Source organism: Heteronotia binoei, chromosome 16 (genome assembly GCF_032191835.1).
Source record: "Heteronotia binoei isolate CCM8104 ecotype False Entrance Well chromosome 16, APGP_CSIRO_Hbin_v1, whole genome shotgun sequence".
Classification (NCBI taxonomy): domain Eukaryota; kingdom Metazoa; phylum Chordata; class Lepidosauria; order Squamata; family Gekkonidae; genus Heteronotia; species Heteronotia binoei.
Window position 1 is genome coordinate 14,603,688 of NC_083238.1, and position 21,282 is coordinate 14,624,969.

Genomic DNA, 21,282 nt, shown 5'->3' on the forward strand with positions numbered 1-21,282 from the left:
GCCACTAATGGCTCCACACCGAAGACTCTTTAAGGGAGTCCCCAAACAGAGGGCTGGGTATGCAGGCCCCACCCCAAATGGATGTATCCTGATGCCCAAGCCACCACAAGAGCAAGGGGAATTCCCGCCTGCTCCTGCCAACAAACCCACGACTAAAGCTGCATAAAGCCCTGCAGCATCTGTATAGTGATTGGCTTACATTAATCAGGTACTGTTGGAGAAGTCTGCCTCCACCCTATGATAGCATGGCAAGCAATAAAAGAGATACAGGGATCAGAAAAGCCCAAGGCCCTGTTATAAAAGGAAATTGCGACTAGATGCAAGGTCAGTTCTGGATGCAAGATTGAGTTCTTTTAGATGAGCAGTATAATAGAGAACAAGTGCTTCAGATACTGAGAAGGTTGTGTTAAAGCCCAAGTGTGCCAGACAAGAGAAAAAGGAAGAGACAGCCCAGTCATAAGACTGGCGGTTGGATAGAGCAAAGGAACCAAATATTCCCTGTAAGATCACTTGTTCCAAGGTTCTGCTGCTCCTCTGGAAACCAGTCTCAGTGTTGCTGCACATCAGGTGCCCAAAGCTGGAATCTCTGCTCCTGAGATTGAGACAGTATGTTCACAATGTCGTTACTGGCACCCGCAACATATTTTGCTATAAAGGAGATGTTATACACAAGGAAAGCAAGCACAAGCCTCTGTACAAGACACATAACCCACTCAGAGTGAGATGACTGTCGATTGATAACACTAACTGCCACCTGATTGCCTCACCAAAACACAATACATTTATTATGGAAATACCCCCCCCCCCCAAATATTATAACTGCCCTCAGTATAAGGAAGAACTCAAAGGTGGAAGATCCTTAAGCATTCCTGATCTAGACCAATATAAATGTCAGTGCTGTATGCATCAAAGTCCTGCAAAGTAAACCCATGCTGCCTTCTGCATCAGAGTGGACCTGCAGTGTGTCATCAGGAGATAAAATTAATCACAACCTGATTAAAATTGGCCAGAAAATTAACCCAAATGTGCAAGCCTTCCTTAATATCTCCAGGTAATTCTGATGTGTTGCTGAGGTGCAGAAATGCTGGCAGTAGACCTTGCTAAGTGGGTGCAAAATGTGCATTTGGGAGTAACTACCCTACAGGTGAAATTGAGGTGATTGAGGAAAGCCTGGATCTCCTTAAGTGTGCATTTTCCCTCTAAGTGACCTGAAGCAGTAAGACCCTGAGTGCTGTCAGTTTATCATTAGGTAACCAGGAAATGCCTTGAACAGAATCAAGTAGAACACCCAGATAGGTGATCTATGTGTCACGACCCTCCAGTTTGTCCAGGGGTAATGGTACCCCAAACTCTGATGCCAGCTTCTGGAAAATAGACAAGCAATTAGCACAGTTGGGGAATCCAACTGACCCAGTAAATGAGAAATCATCAAGATAATCATCTAAAAACATGCTGAAGGTCTCAAAAGCAGCACAGGCTACTGAACAACCCATGGCCGTGGCTTTATCAACAAACCAGTGACCGTTGAGTTTGAAGCCTAAAAGGCTAAAGTCATTTCGGCGAACCAGTAAAAGGCGGACGGCAGAACGTATATTGCATTTGGCCACAAGGATGCCAGGGCCACATGATTTTGCAAGGCGAACTCCTTGATCAATGAATCATATTTCATGGTATAAAATTCACTGAGGATAGCATCATTCGCTGAGGAACCCATAGGGTGAGATAGGTGGTCCAATCAACCTATACGCGTGTCAGTTTTTTTTAAAGGAATAAAGGGGAAGATTCATAAAAGGAGAGGATGTGAAGGGGCCTGCGACCTGGCCCTCTGCACATTGCTTGATTACCTTTTGCATTACTATGTCAGGAAGATCCTTAGTTGATTTGAGATTGCCACAACTCATCACCACTTGGGGACCTGTAAAAAGAATTCAAAACACATGAGTTAAATCCTTCATAAAGAAAATGCGCTGTAGCCCTATTGAGATATGAGGCTAAAAATTGGGCCAATGCCTATGGGCAGATAGGTGTTCAGGCTGGACCCAGACTCAAGAACCCTGCCATGGCTGAATTACTTTGCTGTGCTGGAGAAAGAAGTATTGTCCGACCCTCCCATCTTTTTTGCTATCAGCACTAGAAGAGGATCAGGCAGCCTGCAATGGCTGCCCACCGCTACACATGCATGACAGTTTGGGGTGAGGGCCAAAATATGCATTACAGTTGTGTTCGAATTGTATTCCCAGCAAACCCCGCATGGAGGATCCCATCTTTTGGAAGGATCCCTTGCTTTTGGAAGATTTTATGAGGGCTGACAGTTGTAAACCAGATTTTATCATTGGTAACATCCCATCTGGAAAACTTAGTATGGGAGACCTGCTTACAGGGGGCGCCTCATAATAATCAATAGCAGCAGCCTCTCCAGCTAAAAAGACACGTAATTCATTAAATGCCAACCTCAGTCTAGATAGACTTACAGCACCACGCTCATAAAGACTGCATAGCTGGACATCCAATTTAAAAAAATTGCAATCGGCTAAACTTTTTTTGGTCACCTCTCTTGTCAGAATTAGGACCACGTCTGCTCTTATTGCTTTCTAATCCAAGCAGTGAAAAAACATCCACATAATAAGAGAACATAAGAGAAGCCCTGTTGGATCAGGCCAATGGCCCATCCAGTCCAACACTCTGTGTCACATAAGAGAAGCCCTGTTGGATCAGGCCAATGGCCATCTAGTCCAACACTCTGTGTCACACAGTGGCCAATATATATATACACACACACACACACACACACTGTGGCTAATAGCCACTGATGGACCTCTGCTCCATATTTTTATCTAAACCCCTCTTGAAGGTGGCCATGCTTGTGGCCTCCACCACCTCCTGTGGCAGTGAATTCCACATGTTAATCACCCTTTGGGTGAAGAAGTACTTCCTTTTATCCGTTTTAACCTGTCTGCTCAGCAATTTCATCGAATGCCCACGAGTTCTTGTATTGTGAGAAATGGAGAAAAGGACTTCTTTCTCTACTTTCTCCATCCCATGCATAATCTTGTCAACCTCTATCATGTCACCCCGCAGTCGACGTTTCTCCAAGCTAAAGAGTCCTAAGCGTTTCAACCTTTCTTCATAGGGAAAGTGTTCCAGCCCTTTAATCATTCTAGTTGCCCTTTTCTGGACTTTCTCCAATGCTATAATATCCTTTTTGAGGTGCGGCGACCAGAACTGCACACAGTACTCCAAATGGGACTGCACCATCGATTTATACAGGGGCATTATGATAGTCATCTAGGATGTGTTCCCAGACCTTATGGGGGAGGTAGATGTCTAGATGTTGTTATTTTTTAATTGCTGTAGATCACATAACTCTTGGCAGCATCTGGTTGCTCCGAATCCCAAATCCCGAGTTCCTAGGCCAATCTCAATCCCCCTGCACTTTAACACCCATGCTGGCAAACATAGAATATGCACACTTTTGACCCAGTAACTCCAACTCGTATATGTAGATTCCTCCTCAGAGGATGACTCACCGGAACCTAAACTGCTGCCTGAAGAATCATGCTCTTTAATCACTCATCAAGACTTGCACATCTCTTCTTATGGTGTGGCTGGTTCTGCAAAATGGTTTCCAGGGAATCACAGGTGAATTGGATTCTGCCGGGGAGTGCGGGCTTCTGCCCTGGCTCCTGGCTCTTTTTGGAACAGAAGGCTCAGAGGCTGAAGTGCCCAAAAATGCTCAGATAACCACTCTAATTTCTGGGCAGTCCCCAAGAGGACAGCAGACTTATCCAGCAGTGAAGCCAGGGCTGTATTGTTAACTGCTGCCTGTGTGGCTTTGGACTGCTGAGCTGGACCCTTGGCGACAGTAGGTCTTTTGGATGGAGCACCTGGGAAGCACTTTTAGATGGTTTAGGAGCAATGGACCTCATGCCTTGCTGGGCAGTAGCTGTACTTCTACTGGGAGCCCCCATCCTAGAGCCTACAGAGCTTTCCCCCTTGTTTGAGGCATGCTTTGGAGCCGTTTTATGTTGCTAAGAACTTGCCTTAAAGTAAATCCGAACTCTTAAAACTGTATTATAATTTACCAAACTTAATTTACTGTAGTGCAGCCTAATGTAATTATGCAGTTAATGATTTGTTCCAGGTCCTCTCTTTAAAAAATTTATAAGAAATCCTGCTTTAGCTGAAGCAACAAGCTATGTAGTAAATAATGAAAATGAGTATACTCCTGTAAAACCAGTCCTGCTCAGTCCCCAAATAGTAAATAAACCTGCTGTAAGGAAGTAAAAACAAACATAGAGGCTATGATTAAATGCCAGAAACATTGCTTCCCACATGGCAATACCAGCCCAAAGCATAGTAAACTTCCCAAGGAACAAGAAACCAAATAGTCACTAATCCCAACTATCTACCCCTTATGGGATTGAAGCAGCATTTTTAAAACCCTGTTAATCTCTAGGAAAGTTGCAATGTTAACTCAACAACAGTACCCCATGAAGTTTTGAGGGATGGGAGAATGTAGGGATGGGCAGAAACTGATCCATGAACTGTGGTTCATACATGAACCAGACAGGTTCATAGTTTGTTTCAAACTGGTTCAGGAGGAAATGCCTCCCACAAATCCTTCCCGAATCTCCCAAACCTTCTCACTAGAGCTATGTCGCAGCAGCAGCACAATCTTTCCATTGAATCCTATTGCTCCATATGGTACAATGGAGAGACCATGGGCTAGAGAAGGGAGGGGTGGCAGCCTGCTATCTAGTGTCCCTTCTGCAGCCTGCTGTCTAGTGTCCCCAGCTGGTCTGACAGGGGAGGCTGGCTGGGGAAGGGAATGGGAAGTAGAGTGGGTCAGTTTCACTCCATGGGGTGTGAAATTGACCTGCTCTCCCACCCCGTGCTTCCAGCAGCCAGCCACTGTGAAGGGGTGGTTGGGGAAAGCAAGGGAAGGGAGAGCCCGTCAGTTTCAGTCCATTGAAACAGACAATGCCCAAGGGAAAGTGAGCTCTGAAGGCATTTAAATGCCTTCAGAGCTCACTAGGGACCAGAAGAACTGGACAAACTGATGAACTACAAAATGGTTCAGGCCATCAAATGGAACCATGAACCAAAATGAAATACTGGTTTGGCAGTCAAACAAACCACAAACCGACATGAACCACCGTTTTCCCAGTTCATGCCCATCCCTAGGGGATTATTGATCTCAGTAAATTAGCAGCTCTATGTGGCTGCTGCTTAAGGTTTAATAAACATAGCAACACTTTCACCCAGTTGCACAGTAGTGCTTGCGACCAAGCTCCCCCCTCCCCAAGCCACAGGCAAACCAAATAAAAACAGCTAAGTAAATATTGGCTCTGTGAAGCAAGGAAGTCTACTGGTTCACTGGGCACTCACAGCTGCCTGCTTTCAAACAAACCAAGCACCTAGCCTACAAACCTTGCACTTACTTGAAGAGAAGGATTTGCCATGTGGAAGCCTTTGCAGAGCCATAAGATCCCACAAACGGGGTGAGGTGCTCTGCCACAGTGGTTTAAATGCCCTGGGAGAGCTTGCCAAAAACCCCTGCATCATTGCTGTTTCCAGGACAGCCCCTCCCCTGGAAGCAAAGACAATGATGTGACTAGCAAGCAGGGAATGTTGCCGGCATCAGCCTCCAATCACAGCCAGCTTGCCCATGGGACTGCAGGAGCCAACAAACCTTTTCCTCCTTTCTCTCCCAGCCCAGGCTGCAAAACTTGGCACCCAGTAAGTCAGGTTCTTGTGTGATTTCACACTGCGTAATGGGCTTCTGAAATCAGCACCACTTCCAACTCAAAAGCAAACTTGCAGCCAAAGCAGATGAGATGTGTTCTCGAAAGCTCATGTGATGTAGCGGCCATGTTTAGACCTATTAAAGGCTATAGGTTGTATCTACAGACAGCCTCACATATATAATCACACTTATATAATTTATTTATTTATTTTATTTGGTTAATTTATGTTCTGCCCTTTCCCATGGGAAATTAACACATGCAGCTTCATTTGCAGCTAATGACACATTAAATGTCAGCCCAAAGACATAAAAGATTGTCTTTAGGTCCATATCAGTGTTCCCTCTAAGCTGTGTGCATGAGCGGCCTCTCATTAGCACAGGAAGCCCTGCTCAGCAGCAGCAGTCTGGGGAGCTGTGCAGGATCTTTAACTGCCCATTGTCCATTTTAAGATTATGGCAGTTATATTCTGCTCAGGATGTGAACAGCTCCACACAGGAGGGGGAAAAATTAGAGGGAACATTGGTCCGTATCTTTTCTCTTCACCTTAGCAATATGAAAACTCTGCTGCATATATCAGATAAATGATAACAGGACTTACTGGCATAGTTATTTGTTTAAGAATATATTTTATGTGATGATATTTGAAATGTGTCCCCTGTCTCTCAATCAGAAAACTCATGTCCCGTATCGAGACAGCAAAATGACCCGGATTCTTCAGGACTCTTTAGGGGGGAATTGTAGAACCACCATTGTCATCTGCTGTTCTCCATCCATCTTCAATGAAGCAGAAACCAAGTCTACTCTTATGTTTGGTCAAAGGTGAGCACAGACATCTCTTGCAGTAGGTCATGCCTTCATTAAAGTCTGGTTACTGAGTTTTGGACAAGTTGATTACAAATTAGTGGATTTTTGAATAATAAGACTTGAAAGTATATGCCGCAATAAAGTAAAACAGCACATTATTAGCCATACCATGCATGAATTGCGCTTTAATTTACTAGAGGCAAGAGTGACTAAATCTTTAGAGGAAAGTACAATTTAAAAGTCTGTTGCATTCTTTCAGTGAAAATTTCCAGAGAAATCTGAACTGAAGACAGTTGTAGGGACATGGTCAATAGTGTCTAGGCCAGTTTGGGTTTTGAGTCAAAGTAAAGCTAGTTAATTAAAGCTAAATGAGGGGGGTGGGAGCTGGATTTTGATTTGGGATTTTCTGCTAACAGGCATCAGTGATATTGCACTGATACTACCAGAAGGCTCTTAAGAATAAAATTGTGGATGCAGCAAAAGAACTTGGCTTTGTGCGTAATTTCATGCATGAGTACTTCGCTGGCTCACAGCCTGCTGTGGCTGTATTGATCTTTCTGTGACTATGTTGGTATAGAGAGTGTGAATAGCAAACCTCATAATAAATGTGCAAATCAGATATGTGATCGTAACTCAACATTATTAAACTATGTGAAGAGAAAAGTTTCAACTCCAACCTTAGAGCAAGCATTAAGCCTCTGTAATGGAGGTTAGTGCTACTAGCATTGATAGCTTTGGTGGGGTTGGAGGAAAGAGTCTGTCTTAGGTCAGATCTTTACATCATTCTTGTTTAGATACACACAACGCAGGCTGCATGGTCCCCACCATATTTACATTTCTGTAAATTTCTGTTCTCTGTATCTCTCTCCTTTGCTTAAATCATCAAAAAAAAAAAGCAGTTTGAATTTGGAAAGCAAATCTGTTTTGGAGCAGACTGAGTCAGCACAGTGTGGCTTGGCTCAGTTAATGAGGACCTTGATAGATGCTGCGTAAATAATGAGCTCTGGGAGGAGAACCTTTCTCTCTGTGCCAGCCATAAAACTGGAAGCAATTGGCTGTTACATATGAAGCTCACTGATGCTGTGGTCTTCTTGTTTTAAGGAAATCAAGGCACCAGATCTGATCATTTATTAAAGGCAAAAGAACTAGATGATGCTTGTATGAAGAGAGAATAAGAGATTTGAGAGGAGAGAGAGCAAATCATGTGGATTAGTTCACTGTAAAGTATGTGGGAGAAATTTGACACTATTCATGGATTTGTCAATCCATGCATTTGTTGCTATTCATATATTTTATTTATGGTGAAACTACGTATGTGTTCTGTGATTATTTGTCCTACCTGTAAGGACTGTGATTTTAAAAGGGCAAGTTGGCTTAAGGGAGGAGAGACTGCACATTTCCTTTCATTCCCCAAATCACCATTCCCAAGCTGCTTTTACTCACTTGTGGGAAGAAATGCAAGTACATTATATATTGTTGCCAGGTGGTATAAAAGTACCCGGGGCAGTGAAACCTCACTGTGGGTTCCCCTCCAAGGGTCTTCTCCCCTGGAACCTGTTTGTGGAAACAAAATTCTCAATAAATGTTTAAAAGTTCATGAGGGGCGTCCGTTTGTTTCTCCTTCATTTCTCACTTGAGAGCTTCGGCACCTCTTTTTCCAGAAAAAAAGCCCTAGTATCCACAGATGTTTTCCTTGTCTCCCACTTTTTGATTGTTGAGGAAGAAGCAAAGAGCCTTGAGTGGAACTGACTGACTAGAAAAGTGTGGCGTTCTAATCATAACCATGTACCCTTAAATTAGTCATAGACTATCTTGTGTCTCTGGGCTTGGTAACCTTTTGCTGTAGTTGTGCAGGGAATAAATGCTCCTCTTTTTGGAAACTAAAACTAAAATGTTTTTTTCCAAAATGGTGATCTGATCCGGCCTTCTATGGCCTTAAGAATATAAGAGAAGCCATGTTGGGTCAGGCCAGTGGCCCATCTAGTCCAACACTCTGGGTCACATAAGAACATAAGAGAAGCCATGTTGGATCAGGCCAGTGGCCATCTAGTCCAACACTCTGTGTTACATAAGAACATAAGAGAAGCCATGTTGGATCAGGCCAGTGGCCCATCTTGTCCAACCCTGTGTCACACAGTGGCCAAAAACCAGGTGCCATCTGGAAGCCCATCAGTGGGGTCATAACTCCCACAGTCGCCCCACCCCCCCATGCACCAAGAATACAGAGCATCACTGCCTCAGATATAGTATTCCATCTATTCTTTGTGACAAATAGCCAGTGATGGACCTCTGCTCCTTATATTTATCCAGTCCCCTCCTGAAGCTGTTTTGTGGCAGTGCCCATAATTCTTTCTTAAAATTCTACAAGTGCCTGCAGACTCAATGAGGGTGGAGACCCCCCCGATATGGGCCAGGAAAATGGTCTTAACAAGAAAGAGCTAAACCTTCCCTGTGTAATTTTACCCCTCAGTGCTTCAACATGTTAAAACAAACCGACGCAAATTTTGGTGAAAATAATCATGGAATTACAAGTTATATTTACTTCTGTTGCCATTAATATGGCAGAGAAGGGAACAAAATTAATACCAAATCAATAAGACTTCAGGTTCTTGCTGTATTTTTACCAGCTGCTTTTTTGAGTTGAGACAAGGCCCCCATTCTTACTCTTTTGCACCTCTGAAAATGCTTTTTTCCCCTGTGCATCTCCATACAGAGGCTGACTTGCTTATTCACTGTAGAAGACAACAAGCTGTTTAATTTAAGCTGAGAATAATTTACTCTTGGGCATAGAGTTGCCATGTCCTCCCTGCCCACTGGCAGGGAATTGGGGGGGGGGGTAGGATTAACAACTCCAGGTTAGGAAACTCCTGGAGATTTGGGGTAGAACTTGAGGGGGGTAGTGACCTCCGTTGGGTACAGTTCTATAGTGTCCACCTTTCAAACCAGCCATTTTCTCTGTGGGAACTGATCTCTGTAGTCTGGAGATGAGCTGTAATTCTGGGGGATTAGGGTGCACAAGAAGCCACATACTGAGCTGTAGCCGAGGTGAAATAGATGCTGGAGACGCTCTGCGTCCCTCTTTTTTGAAAATTGTGTAAAAATCCATATAATTGAATCAATATGTAAGTATGATATACTTTTTCACTGGAAGAGGGTTGGTGGTGTCTGAATGTCCTTCTAATATTTTTGTATAATATTTTCTTTTGTTAGTGGTCCCAGGTCTGATGAAGACTGGAAAGAAACAAGTACTTAATCGATTGGCTTGTCACCACACTACTTTGGGACTTAAATATACATGTTTTGGACATTTGGACTGGTTTCCATATACTTCTTAGTAAATTGGTCACTAGCTTGCATTTTTTGTTGTGTTATCCACCAGGAGGCTGGCATCCCTACTTGGGTACCTTGGCATCTCTTTTCAAGATTTTGAAAAATGCTGCAAGTAAATAAGTGTTGCAGTTCCTAAGATCAATTTAGCATGCTTTGTGCTTTTGAACAATTTAACAGCTATTTCAGTTTTCTCACTACTCTTTCTTAGATAATAATGGTTCTGTAATTGGGAGAGAAAGTGAAAAAAATTTCCTAGTTCTGTATGCTAAGACATTTCTGTATGCATTTATGTTATCTGATATCAAGACAGAGTGAGTAATACCTGTGGTGGTTTCATTTGGTATCTAAGTAGAGGCTGATGGTTCTTGGAACATTTTTCTCTGTGTTACTGTAAAGATCAGGACTTGAGAAATCCCAGTTGCAGGTTGTCATGGCACCTGGAAATGTCTTTGTGGTGTCTAGGGTGTGTGTGTGTGGTAGCAGTAGTTAGAAAATATGGTCATACATAACCCTGAAGTCTGAAATTTGATTCTGCCTCCTCAATTTTTGAGCTGGCCAAGAAAATTTGTCAAGGCTTGGTATACATGTTTTAAATGTTTTGATATGCTATTTGGAATTGTTGAGATAAGGTAAGGGTTTTCGGGGGGTTTTTGCCTTGGCTAATTTTATTTTATTTATCTGTCTGCAAATTTCCTATTTTTCTTATTTTCCTATGTCCTATGTTTTCCCACAACGCCTAAGAAACATTCAAACAATCAAAAAAGTCACTGTTTGCTTGATTCAAGGATGAGGCTGGAAGTCCTCAGTCTCATCTGCTTGGCCAAAATGGAAGACTTTCTGGTTTGTAACAAACCACAGTTTGTTTGGATGTGTGAATTGTGTGAAGTTTATCTCATTTTATAGACAAGAATAAACTGCAGGTTTTTTTACAGCACAGGTATACCACCGAAAATAGCCACTCACCACAAACCAGGAAGTTGTCAGTCTTCAAGGGAAAGGCATCTGATGACTTCCCTGCTCATTCCTGTTGCAAACAAACTGAGGTTTGCTAGTTCAGGATGTCTGAACTGCAGGCTTTCTCTTTGGCTGTTCTGTCTGTGCCTAATTTCCATGATCTAACCTCAAATAGTTCCTCTTCCTTATTGCTTCCTGACACATTAACCCAACTGTATGCCTTAGGCAGGAAATAGTAGTAGTGCAGCGAGATTCATAACTTTATTGGAAAACTAATCGGGGAAGTGTTTGGAATAACTGTAAAAAGGATGGTTTCTGTGGTAATTACTTAAAACAGTGACTAAGTTACAATAAAATAATTTTAGTTGGCATGTGAATCATTGCTTATTATGCTGAGATCTATGGCTAAGATTAAAGGGCATCCAGTTATTGCTTGTTTGATTCTCTCTCTTTTTTCCTGCATAGAGCCAAAACTATTAAGAACACTGTGTCTGTAAATCTTGAGTTGACAGCCGAAGAGTGGAAGAAAAAATATGAGAAGGAAAAGGAAAAAAACAAGACACTTAAAAATGTTATCCAGCATCTGGAGATGGAACTGAACAGGTGGAGAAATGGTAAGAAATAATCATCAGGTTTTTACTTACTGGGCAGCAGTTGTCTTGCATTTTAAAAAGCGGTTTACCAAATAATGTCAAGTATTTCTCCCCTCATAAATTTTAATATACTATATGGATTAGTTAAACAATATAATAATGCTGTTATTCACTGTGTTGGTAGACTCCAAACAATACAATTTATAGTTCAATTTAGACTTCGTGCCGAACTAGTGATGGAAGCTCAACTATGGTGTGAGTGGGGAGTGGCCCCGTTAGGGCCAGGCAATGGCCCAGCACCACAGTTTGCCTGGCTGGAAGTAAACACAACCAAGCCAGAAGTGGTACCATGTCTCTTCTGACTGGGCAGGATCTGCCTCCACAGCTCTGAAATGGTTCGTAAGGAGTCCTCAGCTAGGTCCAATGGTGCGACTGAGAAGAGCCCAACAGCTCAAGAGAGGTGGCAGACCAGGAATAGGGAACTGGGAGAAGACCCCAGTTGTAGCATTTTGTGTGATAAAGGAGAATTGTGCTTTCTTCTTCAACAAAATTGTAGGTATAGACTACACAGATAAGGCTGTGTTGTCCCTGCAGTCTGTTATAACATTACATATAATAAGTGTACATCAGGCAGTGATTACCATGCCTGATGAGCATCTCTGAATAAGCCCTTCCCCAACTGTGTATATAGAACCAGCAATGCTACATTTTTCTATGGAATATTTCCCACCTCACTTACGTAAATACAGTCTGTTTATAATTGTAATGGCTTTTGGGCAGCAGGTCAGTCATGTTAGAGGAACTTCCGTATTTTTCGGACTATAAGGCGCACTCCCCCCCTTAAAAAAAAGTGGGGGGGAAAGTGTGTGCGTCTTATGGTCCGAAGGTACGTACCTTTGGTGGGGAGGGGGCGATCTGCTGCCTCTTCCTCCGATCCGGCTTCCCCCGCGCCTGCCTGCCTGGCTCCATCTTCTTCAGGCAAGCGCTGGGATCGCTCCACGTGGCCCCAGCGCTTTGCAAGCGCCCCCTCCGCAAACCCAGCGCTTTGCAAGCGCCGGCTGTGGAGAGGGCAGCGTGCTTTCTCCTTGCCTGTGTGCCTGCCTTCAGCTGTGATGTTTAAAACAAGCGCTGGGATCGGAGGGGGGAGGGAGCGATCCCAGCGCTTGCTTTAAACATCACAGCTGAAGCCAGGCACACAGGCAAGGAGGAAGCACGCTGCCCCCTCCGCAGCCGGCGCTTGCGAAGCGCTGGGGCCACGTGGAGCGATCCCAGCGCTTGCCTGAAGAAGATGGAGCCAGGCAGGCAGGCGCGAGGGAAGCCGGATCGGAGGAAGAGGCAGCAGATCGCCCCCCCCCAGGAGGAAGGTGCGTCCTATCCTCCGGAGCGCCTTATGGTGTGAAAAATACAGTATATGTGGGATGTTTATTTTATTTATGTTGTTTATAGTCCACCTTTCTCCAAGAGACTTAAGGCAGATTATGCATGCTGAGTCAAATATAAAATGGTACATTCAGTAAGCAAACCCCAGTGCTTGTACACAGTCCAGGCTTGTACGTGGTGTATTTGCCTTCTTTTGCTAACATTATTTAAATATTACATTATTTATTTCAATCAGAATAGTTTCCAATTCAGATTTCCCCAGGAAACCTACATCCTTTCCCAGAGCTGTGTGTGAACCAGTTTTCTGCCTTGATACAACTTTCCCCCCTGATATCAGAAATGTTGTTTGCATCTTTAAAACAAAAACATTCCTGTTAGGTTTTGTTGGGAGCTGGAAAGTTGCCTAATGTTTCTCATGCAGGAGTTTAGCTGAGATTAAATTAATTAGCAAATGCTGTCATTAGAGGCTGCTGCCTACCTGCTTTCCAGTCAACATTTTTAGATGAAACTTTATTATGTGGAGGTCAGCAACTATGCTTATAATGGGAACATGAAGTGGATAATTACCCTTATTTTCCTCTCATCCAGAAAATACAAGGTAATTCAATGGGTGGCATTTATGTCAAATTTCAGTAAGTTTAACTTAACTAAAAAAAAAAAGGATTTTTCCTATTGTAGATTATTGCTAGTTAACTTCATTTAGTATGAAATTGAGTGGGGGGGGGGAGATTTATGTTTTGGGATGGTTTTGTTTGGCTTAAGATCCAACCTTCCACCAACAGATTAAGCTATCAAACCCCTAAAGATCCTTTAAAAATATGCTATGTGGCTTTAACAAGAAAGAGGAATCTGCCCAACCCTTTCAATCTTGCACTAACGGAGCAAACTGTATGAATGAAGCCAAAGCCAAATGCATGGGGTGGGGGTAGGGGTGAGATTTGGAACCATATCATCTTTTTGCATCCTCCTTGTACTACATGTCTGGAGGATCCCCTAAATGTAAGTGATAGCTTTTCAGCTGGGTACAGGAGTTGCTGCTAAAAATGGTTTCTAGGGGGTTGTTCCATTAAAAATAAATTTCAAAACAAATTATTGTGAGTCATTTAACAGTTACCATTAATACTTTTTCTGTTCAGGCAGTACAGAACGTAGAAGTTAATTGTATTCATTACAGGCAGACATTAATGTCTAGTTGTAATGTGCATCTTTGATTTACTGCTAGGCTTTTAATATCCAGTTTCAAAAGACAAAGATGCCTTGCCCAAGTCTCTTACCTAAGTAACCAATTATCCAGGGCTTTTTTCTTTTTTAAGAAAAAGCCCGGCGGGAACTCATTTGCATACTAGGCCACACACCCCTGACACCAAGCCACCCGGAATTGTGTTCCTGTGCATTCCTACTAAAAAAAAAAGCCCTGCAATTGTCATACACTGAGTGTGCTTACTATGATAGCTATTTATTTCTATATCTAAAAATGCAAAGCTGCCTTTTCTAATTGCTTTTTTCTCCTTCCTGAACTGCTTGTAGCTGTCAGGCTTCTTATAGCAAGCTGTCTAGAAAGGTGCTTTCCATTGTTGTCACCAAAGATTCAGGTCATTGCAGTGCCGGGAATATTTCTCTATTAATATTGTGTATTTTCCACTGTGGTAGTTTACTTTTTGACAGGTATTAAGCAGAGCTGGAATTTTGCAATTGGCTAGTCTTGTGTGTTGAATTCTGTTTGCTAAATATTGTCTCCCCCAAAATGTTCTTTTCACCTTGGAAAGACAGTATTTTTCAGAAAATAAAATGGAATAATGGCAGGGTTTGAAATAATTATCACCCTCTAGATAGCTTCAGACTGCTGATCTGCAGTAGAACAGCTAGATTCTGCTCTAAATTGCTTCATGTGCTGGTCAAGGACATGTGAAGGCATCATGACACAGACTGAGGGCTATGTGTTTGTCTACAAAACTATGGTCTTCCCAGAAAAATAACTGCAACTCCTATGGGGCAGTGCAAGAATAGAGATACAGCCATGTATAGTGGTCAGTGTCAATCTGCTATCTGGGAAGTCTAGGTTTAAAACCCCCAGTCTATGAAGGAAATGTGCTGGGTGAACTTAGTCTGGACCTGGGGTGGCCAAACTTGCTTAAGAGCCATATAGAATAAACGTCAGATGTTTGAGAGCCGCAAGAGAAGGGAGGAAGGCAGGCAGGCAAATAGATGGGCAGGGAGGTGCAGGTGGAAAGAAAGCAACTTTAACTTTAAATGTATACTCCAAGCTGCCGGCAGACTTGGCTTGGAGAAGTGATTTAGAGAGAAATGCCTTCTTCAATCCAGCTGACAGGGCAGGGGGGCTTCAAGAGCCACACAAAATGTGTGAAAGAGCCATATGTGACTCCTGAACCATAGTTTGGCCACCCCTAGTCTGGACACACAGTCTCAACCTAATCCACCTCACTGGTTTATTGTTATTCCTCATCTAAATAGTTCACATTGCTTTCCTACTGAGAAAGAGTGGATCAGGAAGGCATGATACATTAATAAAGGGGAGACAAACCCAGTTGCACCCAGGAGAACCATAGCATAACAAGCCAAACAAAACACACACATAGCATAATGAGCCCAACAAAATACACACACACTGTAGTGAGGCACACAAAAGCTCATACCTTGAGCAAAACTTCGTTGGTCTAAAAGGTGCTTTGCATTTCTCCCATGTGATTGCCAAGCGAAGAGGAGGAAGGGAAGGAGCCTCAGCCAATGGAAAGGAACAAAGGCTTACCTTTGTTTCCTGTGTGATTGAGGGAGCCTGGTCAGAAAGCAAGCCTCAACCAATGTAGAGAACAGAGGCTTACCTATCTATCTCTCCTGCGTGATTGAGAGTGCGTGGCAAAACAAGCTGCAGTGCAACAGTAGCAGAACTGGAGAAGAAGCAGGAGACAGCCAGTTGCTCAAGGGCTGGATAGGAGCCCTGTGGGGATGGTTATGGCCCATGGGGCACATGTTTGACACCCCTGCTCTAATGCCGATTCCATTTTCAGTATTTCAACATATTTGCTTAATTGTACATCTCATTTTAATTTTCTAAAGATAACACCACATGAAATCATGGCAGGCTAGTCATTATAAAAGCAGCATTGTTCCACAACTTTAACTATTCTGATCCAGCAACTGGAGAAGACTTATAACAAAACCTGTTTCTACAAATAGAAATCTTGTGGCACCTTAAAGGTTTAACACAAATTTCTGCAAAAGCTTTCATTGACTAGCATTTGCTGCCTCACATGTGGCTTCCCAGAACTTGTTCGTATACATTTGTAATATTGTGTGTTCTGGTTCTATTGTGTACCACTGGAATTGTGTACCACTGGAACATATCCATTTATATCATCTAGTTAGTCATCCATGCTCATATCTGGGGCTATCCTCTTAAAAATGCATCAGGTCCAAAACGTTATGGCTAGAGTGAGAGCCAGTTTGGTGTAGAGGTTAATTATGTGGACTAATCTGGGAGAACTGAGTTTGATTCCCCACTCCTCCACCTGCACCTGCTGGTATGACCTTGGGTCAGTCATAACTCAAGAGTTCCACTCAAGAGTAGTTCTGGGAGAACTCTCTCAGCCCCACCTGGCTCACAAGGTGTCTGTTGTGGGGAGGGGAAGGGAAAAGAGATTGTAAACCACTCTGAGACTTCAATTGAAGGGTGGGGTATTGTTGTGCCCCGCCTCCTTCGATGGCCCCTCCCCTTAGGTGGCTGTTGCCCCACCAGACTGTTGTCCTGCCCCATGAAGTGGCTGGGGGGGGGGTCTCAGATATGGTGGAGAGCTGGGTTATGTCACCCGGTCACCCTTCTATTGAACCATTGCTCTGCACTTCCCCCTCTCTGTGCTTGCAGCTAGTGCCCGGCTTCACCAATCCTCCTCCTCAGTCTCTGTTCTGGCTGCCTTATGTACCCTTCCTGGTCCCCTAACCCCTCCCCTCATCTGACCCCTCCCTCTTTATAAGTGCAGATGCTCAGGGAGCATCTCCAGCAGCAGCATTTTCTGTGCCTGCCCCCTCCCTGTCAGCTGGATGCTTCTTATGGTCCTTGCCAGCCGCTGCTATGGGCTCTAAGTGCCACTGGGGCCTCCCCAACCATCTCCCTAGCTCAAAGCAGTGATGTGGGGCTCAGGTGATGCTCCGCCCACAATTAGGGTTTCACTTGGTGTTTTTTCCAGGTTGGTTGCAGCAGCCATGGTGTGATGGGATCCCACCCCTTCTTTGGAGCCCTGGTTCCTCCTGGAGGGTTCTGGGGCATTTGTTGGTGCAGGGCTGGGGGTCGTGTGCAGGGGTTGCAGGGGGTCAGCGAGAGTCCCAGTGGGCGTGACTGGGACAGGTATAAATCCAATCTCTTCCTCCTCCTCTTCTTAGCTTGTTATAGAACTTTATCACCTTTCGGTATATTTCAAAGTGCTGGTTTTGAACACTAATGCCCAAAACAGTTTGAGACCAGGATATAAGAAGAACCATCTGCTTTCATATTGTCGGCCAGTTCCGGTCATTGAAGTCATCTAGGGAGACCATGCTTTTTGTGCCTCCACTGAGTCAGGGGGAGATGAGATGGGATAGGGCTTTTTGTGGGTGGTATGTGACAACTTTGGAATAGCATCCCCTTGAAGGCTGACCTGGAGCTGAAATTTCTGTTTCACTTAGCATTAGTATATTGTTGATGTACTGTTCTATTGTTGCCCTTGTTTGGATAATTCTAAGTTTTATGTATATTGGTTTTATCTGCCACTGTGGTGCCAATCATCCCTTCTTAAAATCACCTTTTCCTCCCTAAGTTGAGATGTTTTGTCTATGTTGCCAAAACGTCATGGAACTGACAGGAAGGCTCAGTGGGAGGTGGATATTATTTGTGGGAAGTGGGATAGAAACACCCCGAAGCTTGGCAGTTAGTACAGCATATCTATCATAACAACCTGTGGCTTGCCTACCATGGAGGATTTCTGCGGATGGAAGGAATGATTTTTGCAAAGTCTCCCTCCTGCTGCAGGTCTCTGACTGCCTCCTATGCTGTTTCTAGGGCCGTTTTCCCACTGAGCTTACCTCGGAGCGACGTCCCTCTTCACCGCGCAGCGTCTGCGCGAATTTCCCACGAACTGCTCCGAGGCTGCTCTGAGGAACCAGGAAGTTCCCGACCTTTTGCGTCGCAAATGGAAACCGCTAAAACCCAGTTTACGTTAGCAACGCAAAAGCCGCGACTCTACTTGGTTACTCGGAGCAGTTAGTGGGAAATCCGCACAGACGCTGCACAGTGAAGAGGGACGTCGCTCCGAAGCTCAGTGGGAAAATGGCCTAGGACTGCCATGCACCATGCATTTTAGGGAATATTTTTGGCTGCAATGCAGTGTTCCCTCTAAGCTGAGTTAGCATGAGCCAGCTCACAGATTTTTTAGCCTCCAGCTCACACCTTTTTGTCTTAGCTCAGGAAAAATGGCCCCAGAGCAAAATAATTTATGCAGCAGCTCACAACTTCAATGCCAGTAGCTCACAAAGTAGAATTTTTGCTCACAAGACTCTGCAGCTTAGAGGGAACACTGCTGCAGCGGGATGGGGAAGGTGAGATCACAGTCCACTGATAGAAATCCTTGCTCCCAGTTTTTTTTTTAATATAACCGCCATCTATAATATTATCTAAACTGGCAGAACCAGCGCCAGAACAGTTTTATTGCTGCCAGATATATATAATGTAACTTAAACTATGTATTTTAACTTAACTAACTGGTTTTTATATGTTTAACTTTAATTGTTAAATTCAATGTTTTATCTATTTATGTTAATGTTGAATTGTTGTTAGCCGCCCTGAGCCGCCTAGGCGGGGAGGGCGGGATATAAATAAAATTTATTATATTATTATTATTATTATTATTATAACCATGAATCCCCCACTTTATCATGTGAAGGAATACAATCCCGGTTTCCCACAGGGAATTAAGCCAAAGGGATGGGCTCCAGATTTTTAATAATCTATGAAAAGAAGATCCAGATGTTGGGTTTTGTCCTGTGTTTTGTTCATTACTCCTGTGCTGTTCTGACAGAGCACAGAGGAAGATTGGTTCTACTGGGAACCACCAGTATAACGTATTTTTAGATTGATAGAGAATGCATCTTGCTAGCTCTTAATGGTTTTATTCCTTTTTTCAGCTCTGGATTTTATGTGAGCTTTTAACCTTCCTAATTAGAGCCGTACTTATTCTAATACCCTACTCCTTTCTCTCTTTGTCTCCAAATACACATCTTTGGTTTTTTACTTGTAGTAAGTTGTTGCTGCCCTTTTCTACCAACAGTCTTTGTATATGCTGCAGAAACGTTTCAGTACAGTTGCCTCAAGGAAAAAGGGGTAGACTTTCTGCCTGAGGTCTGTTTGCTTCCTCCTCTCTGAGCGAGTACAAATAGACTGCTGTCCAAGGTACTGAATGAACAAGAAGAGTGAGAGCTGTGTTTTTATCCTAATCCTGGAGCTAGTGGCAGTGTGTGTGTGTGTGTGTGTGTGTGAGAGAGAGGGGGGGGGGGGGCGGGGGACCCTTTCACTTTAGCTGTTGAGGGTTTCATAGCACCTTTTGTGCCAACCAAGGAAGGTACCCTTCAGATCCCCTTGACTGTTATGTGAAATAATCTTTTTATGAGTGCTGCAAAATTTGGATTTATTTTGATGCTATTAATATGTACTTCTGTCTTGCCGATTCATGTTTCTCTTTGCTGTTGACATTTTATATTGTTGTATTCTTGTAAAAATCACTATTGTGTGTTGTATCTCAGTGTGCTTCAAATGCCATGCGTAATACAGAAGTAAATTAACACCAGTTTTAGCGATAGCAGCAATGCTAAAAAGACAAATTAATGCTAAATGCTAAAAGACCTGTAATCCACCCTGAGCCCGCTTGCAGGGAGGGTAAGATATAAATTGAATATAATAAAGAAATGATATGGATCACTACAAAAAATGAGGATACCAGTCATTCTATTAATAACCTATATTGCCTTCCTATTAGACATCCACTTTCATATTCCGTTCTGAAAGGATAGCCTTAAGCCTTACGAAAAAGAAAGAAAGAAAAAAGAAACCCTCAAGAGGCGTTCTATGAAGCTGCTTGGGCAGGCCATTCTAGGATCAGAACTATACCGAGAGCAGCTGCAATCTTGCTGAAGGTCTAAATCTGAATAAGCTGTAAAGACCACATTGGGCATAAAGTGAGCTGGAAAAATACCCCCAAAATACCTTTAGCAAGATGGTACTGGTATTTTCCAGTTCCTATTTAAATCAAATACAGATCAGAGAATCTGATCAGCTACCAGTATAGCTGAGCCTGAATAGAGCCATTTTTTTTTTTTGCTGTTCTTTGGGAACAGCTGGGGCGGTGGGAGCTGAGAAGTCCATGCTGCCTTTGCTGGGGCTGGATCCCCTTGCAGCTTGTTTCCTGAACTGCAAGAGGAGCCAGCCCCAGTCAAAGCAGTAGAAAGGTCGTCAGCTGCTGCCACCCCAGCTGATCTTCTCTTACCTCCCCACTGCATGCAGATTGGGGGGCCAGTTTCTCCTGCGGCACAGTTTAAACTACTTCAGAAGAAGCCCTTCCAGCCAGGTCTGTGTGTAGCGGGGAGAGACCTCCCCACTGCATGCAGATCCTGAGGTCAGCTTCTCCTGCAGTGCTGTTTAAACTGTGCTACAGAAGAAGCGAAGCCAGCCACATAGGGTTGGGCTGGCCTTTTTAAGAAAATCAGTATTTTTCTTTTCGGATCTATTGGACACCCAAAAATTCAGGATTTCCAAAACATCCTGGATCCAATTACCATATTGGCATTGGGATCCAGGATTTTTTGGAAATACCAATTTCTTTTTTTTTTTTTTTGGGGGGGGGGGTGCCAATAGAACAAAAAAATAAATAAATCATTTTTTGCACACTCCTAATAAAGACCATGACTGGCAGGTTGTGTTCATATTCATTGTTCATGACCTTGGATTTTTTAAAGAAGAAAGGCAGAATATCAGGTTTTTAGATAAATATGTGATGGCTGATCTCTATCCAACTAAATTAGGGATTATTTGTTGGTTTCACGAAGGAGATTTAGGTCAGGTGAGGAAAATTCATAACACATTTCAAAGGCCTATTAATGGGCATATTCAAGTTTTAAAGATCCTGCTTTGCATTTGTAGTTGTCTCTGTATACCTCTTACTGAACAGAAGATATAGATGCTTTGAGGGATATCTGGTCTGAAACACAGAGGACAGACTGAACCTTCTGCGTTCCGATTACCATTTTTAGTCCTGCTTTTAGGAACTGCACATACTTAATTTGCCTTTTCCTTCCTCGCTGGATTATCTGATTTCTATTGTTCTGGTGAAATAGCTGTGATTCTTTGGACAAAATGGTCACCTCTGGTTTCTGATAGTTCTGAGAGGCCACTGAGTGTAGTTGTCTGAAAAGAAGGGAAACATGGGGTTGGATCC

The 21,282-nt window shown here is 43.4% G+C and overlaps 1 protein-coding gene across 1 annotated transcript in view; it reads left to right on the forward strand.

Annotated features, from left to right (window-relative positions):
* Positions 1 to 21,282, forward strand: part of KIF5C (kinesin family member 5C) — a 170,370-nt gene that overhangs the window by 107,397 nt on the left and 41,691 nt on the right. Inside the window, exons 10-11 of the mRNA XM_060257215.1 lie at positions 6,418 to 6,566; positions 11,301 to 11,449. Of these exons, the coding sequence (XP_060113198.1) occupies positions 6,418 to 6,566; positions 11,301 to 11,449 (298 nt within the window). The remainder of the gene's footprint in view (positions 1 to 6,417; positions 6,567 to 11,300; positions 11,450 to 21,282) is intronic.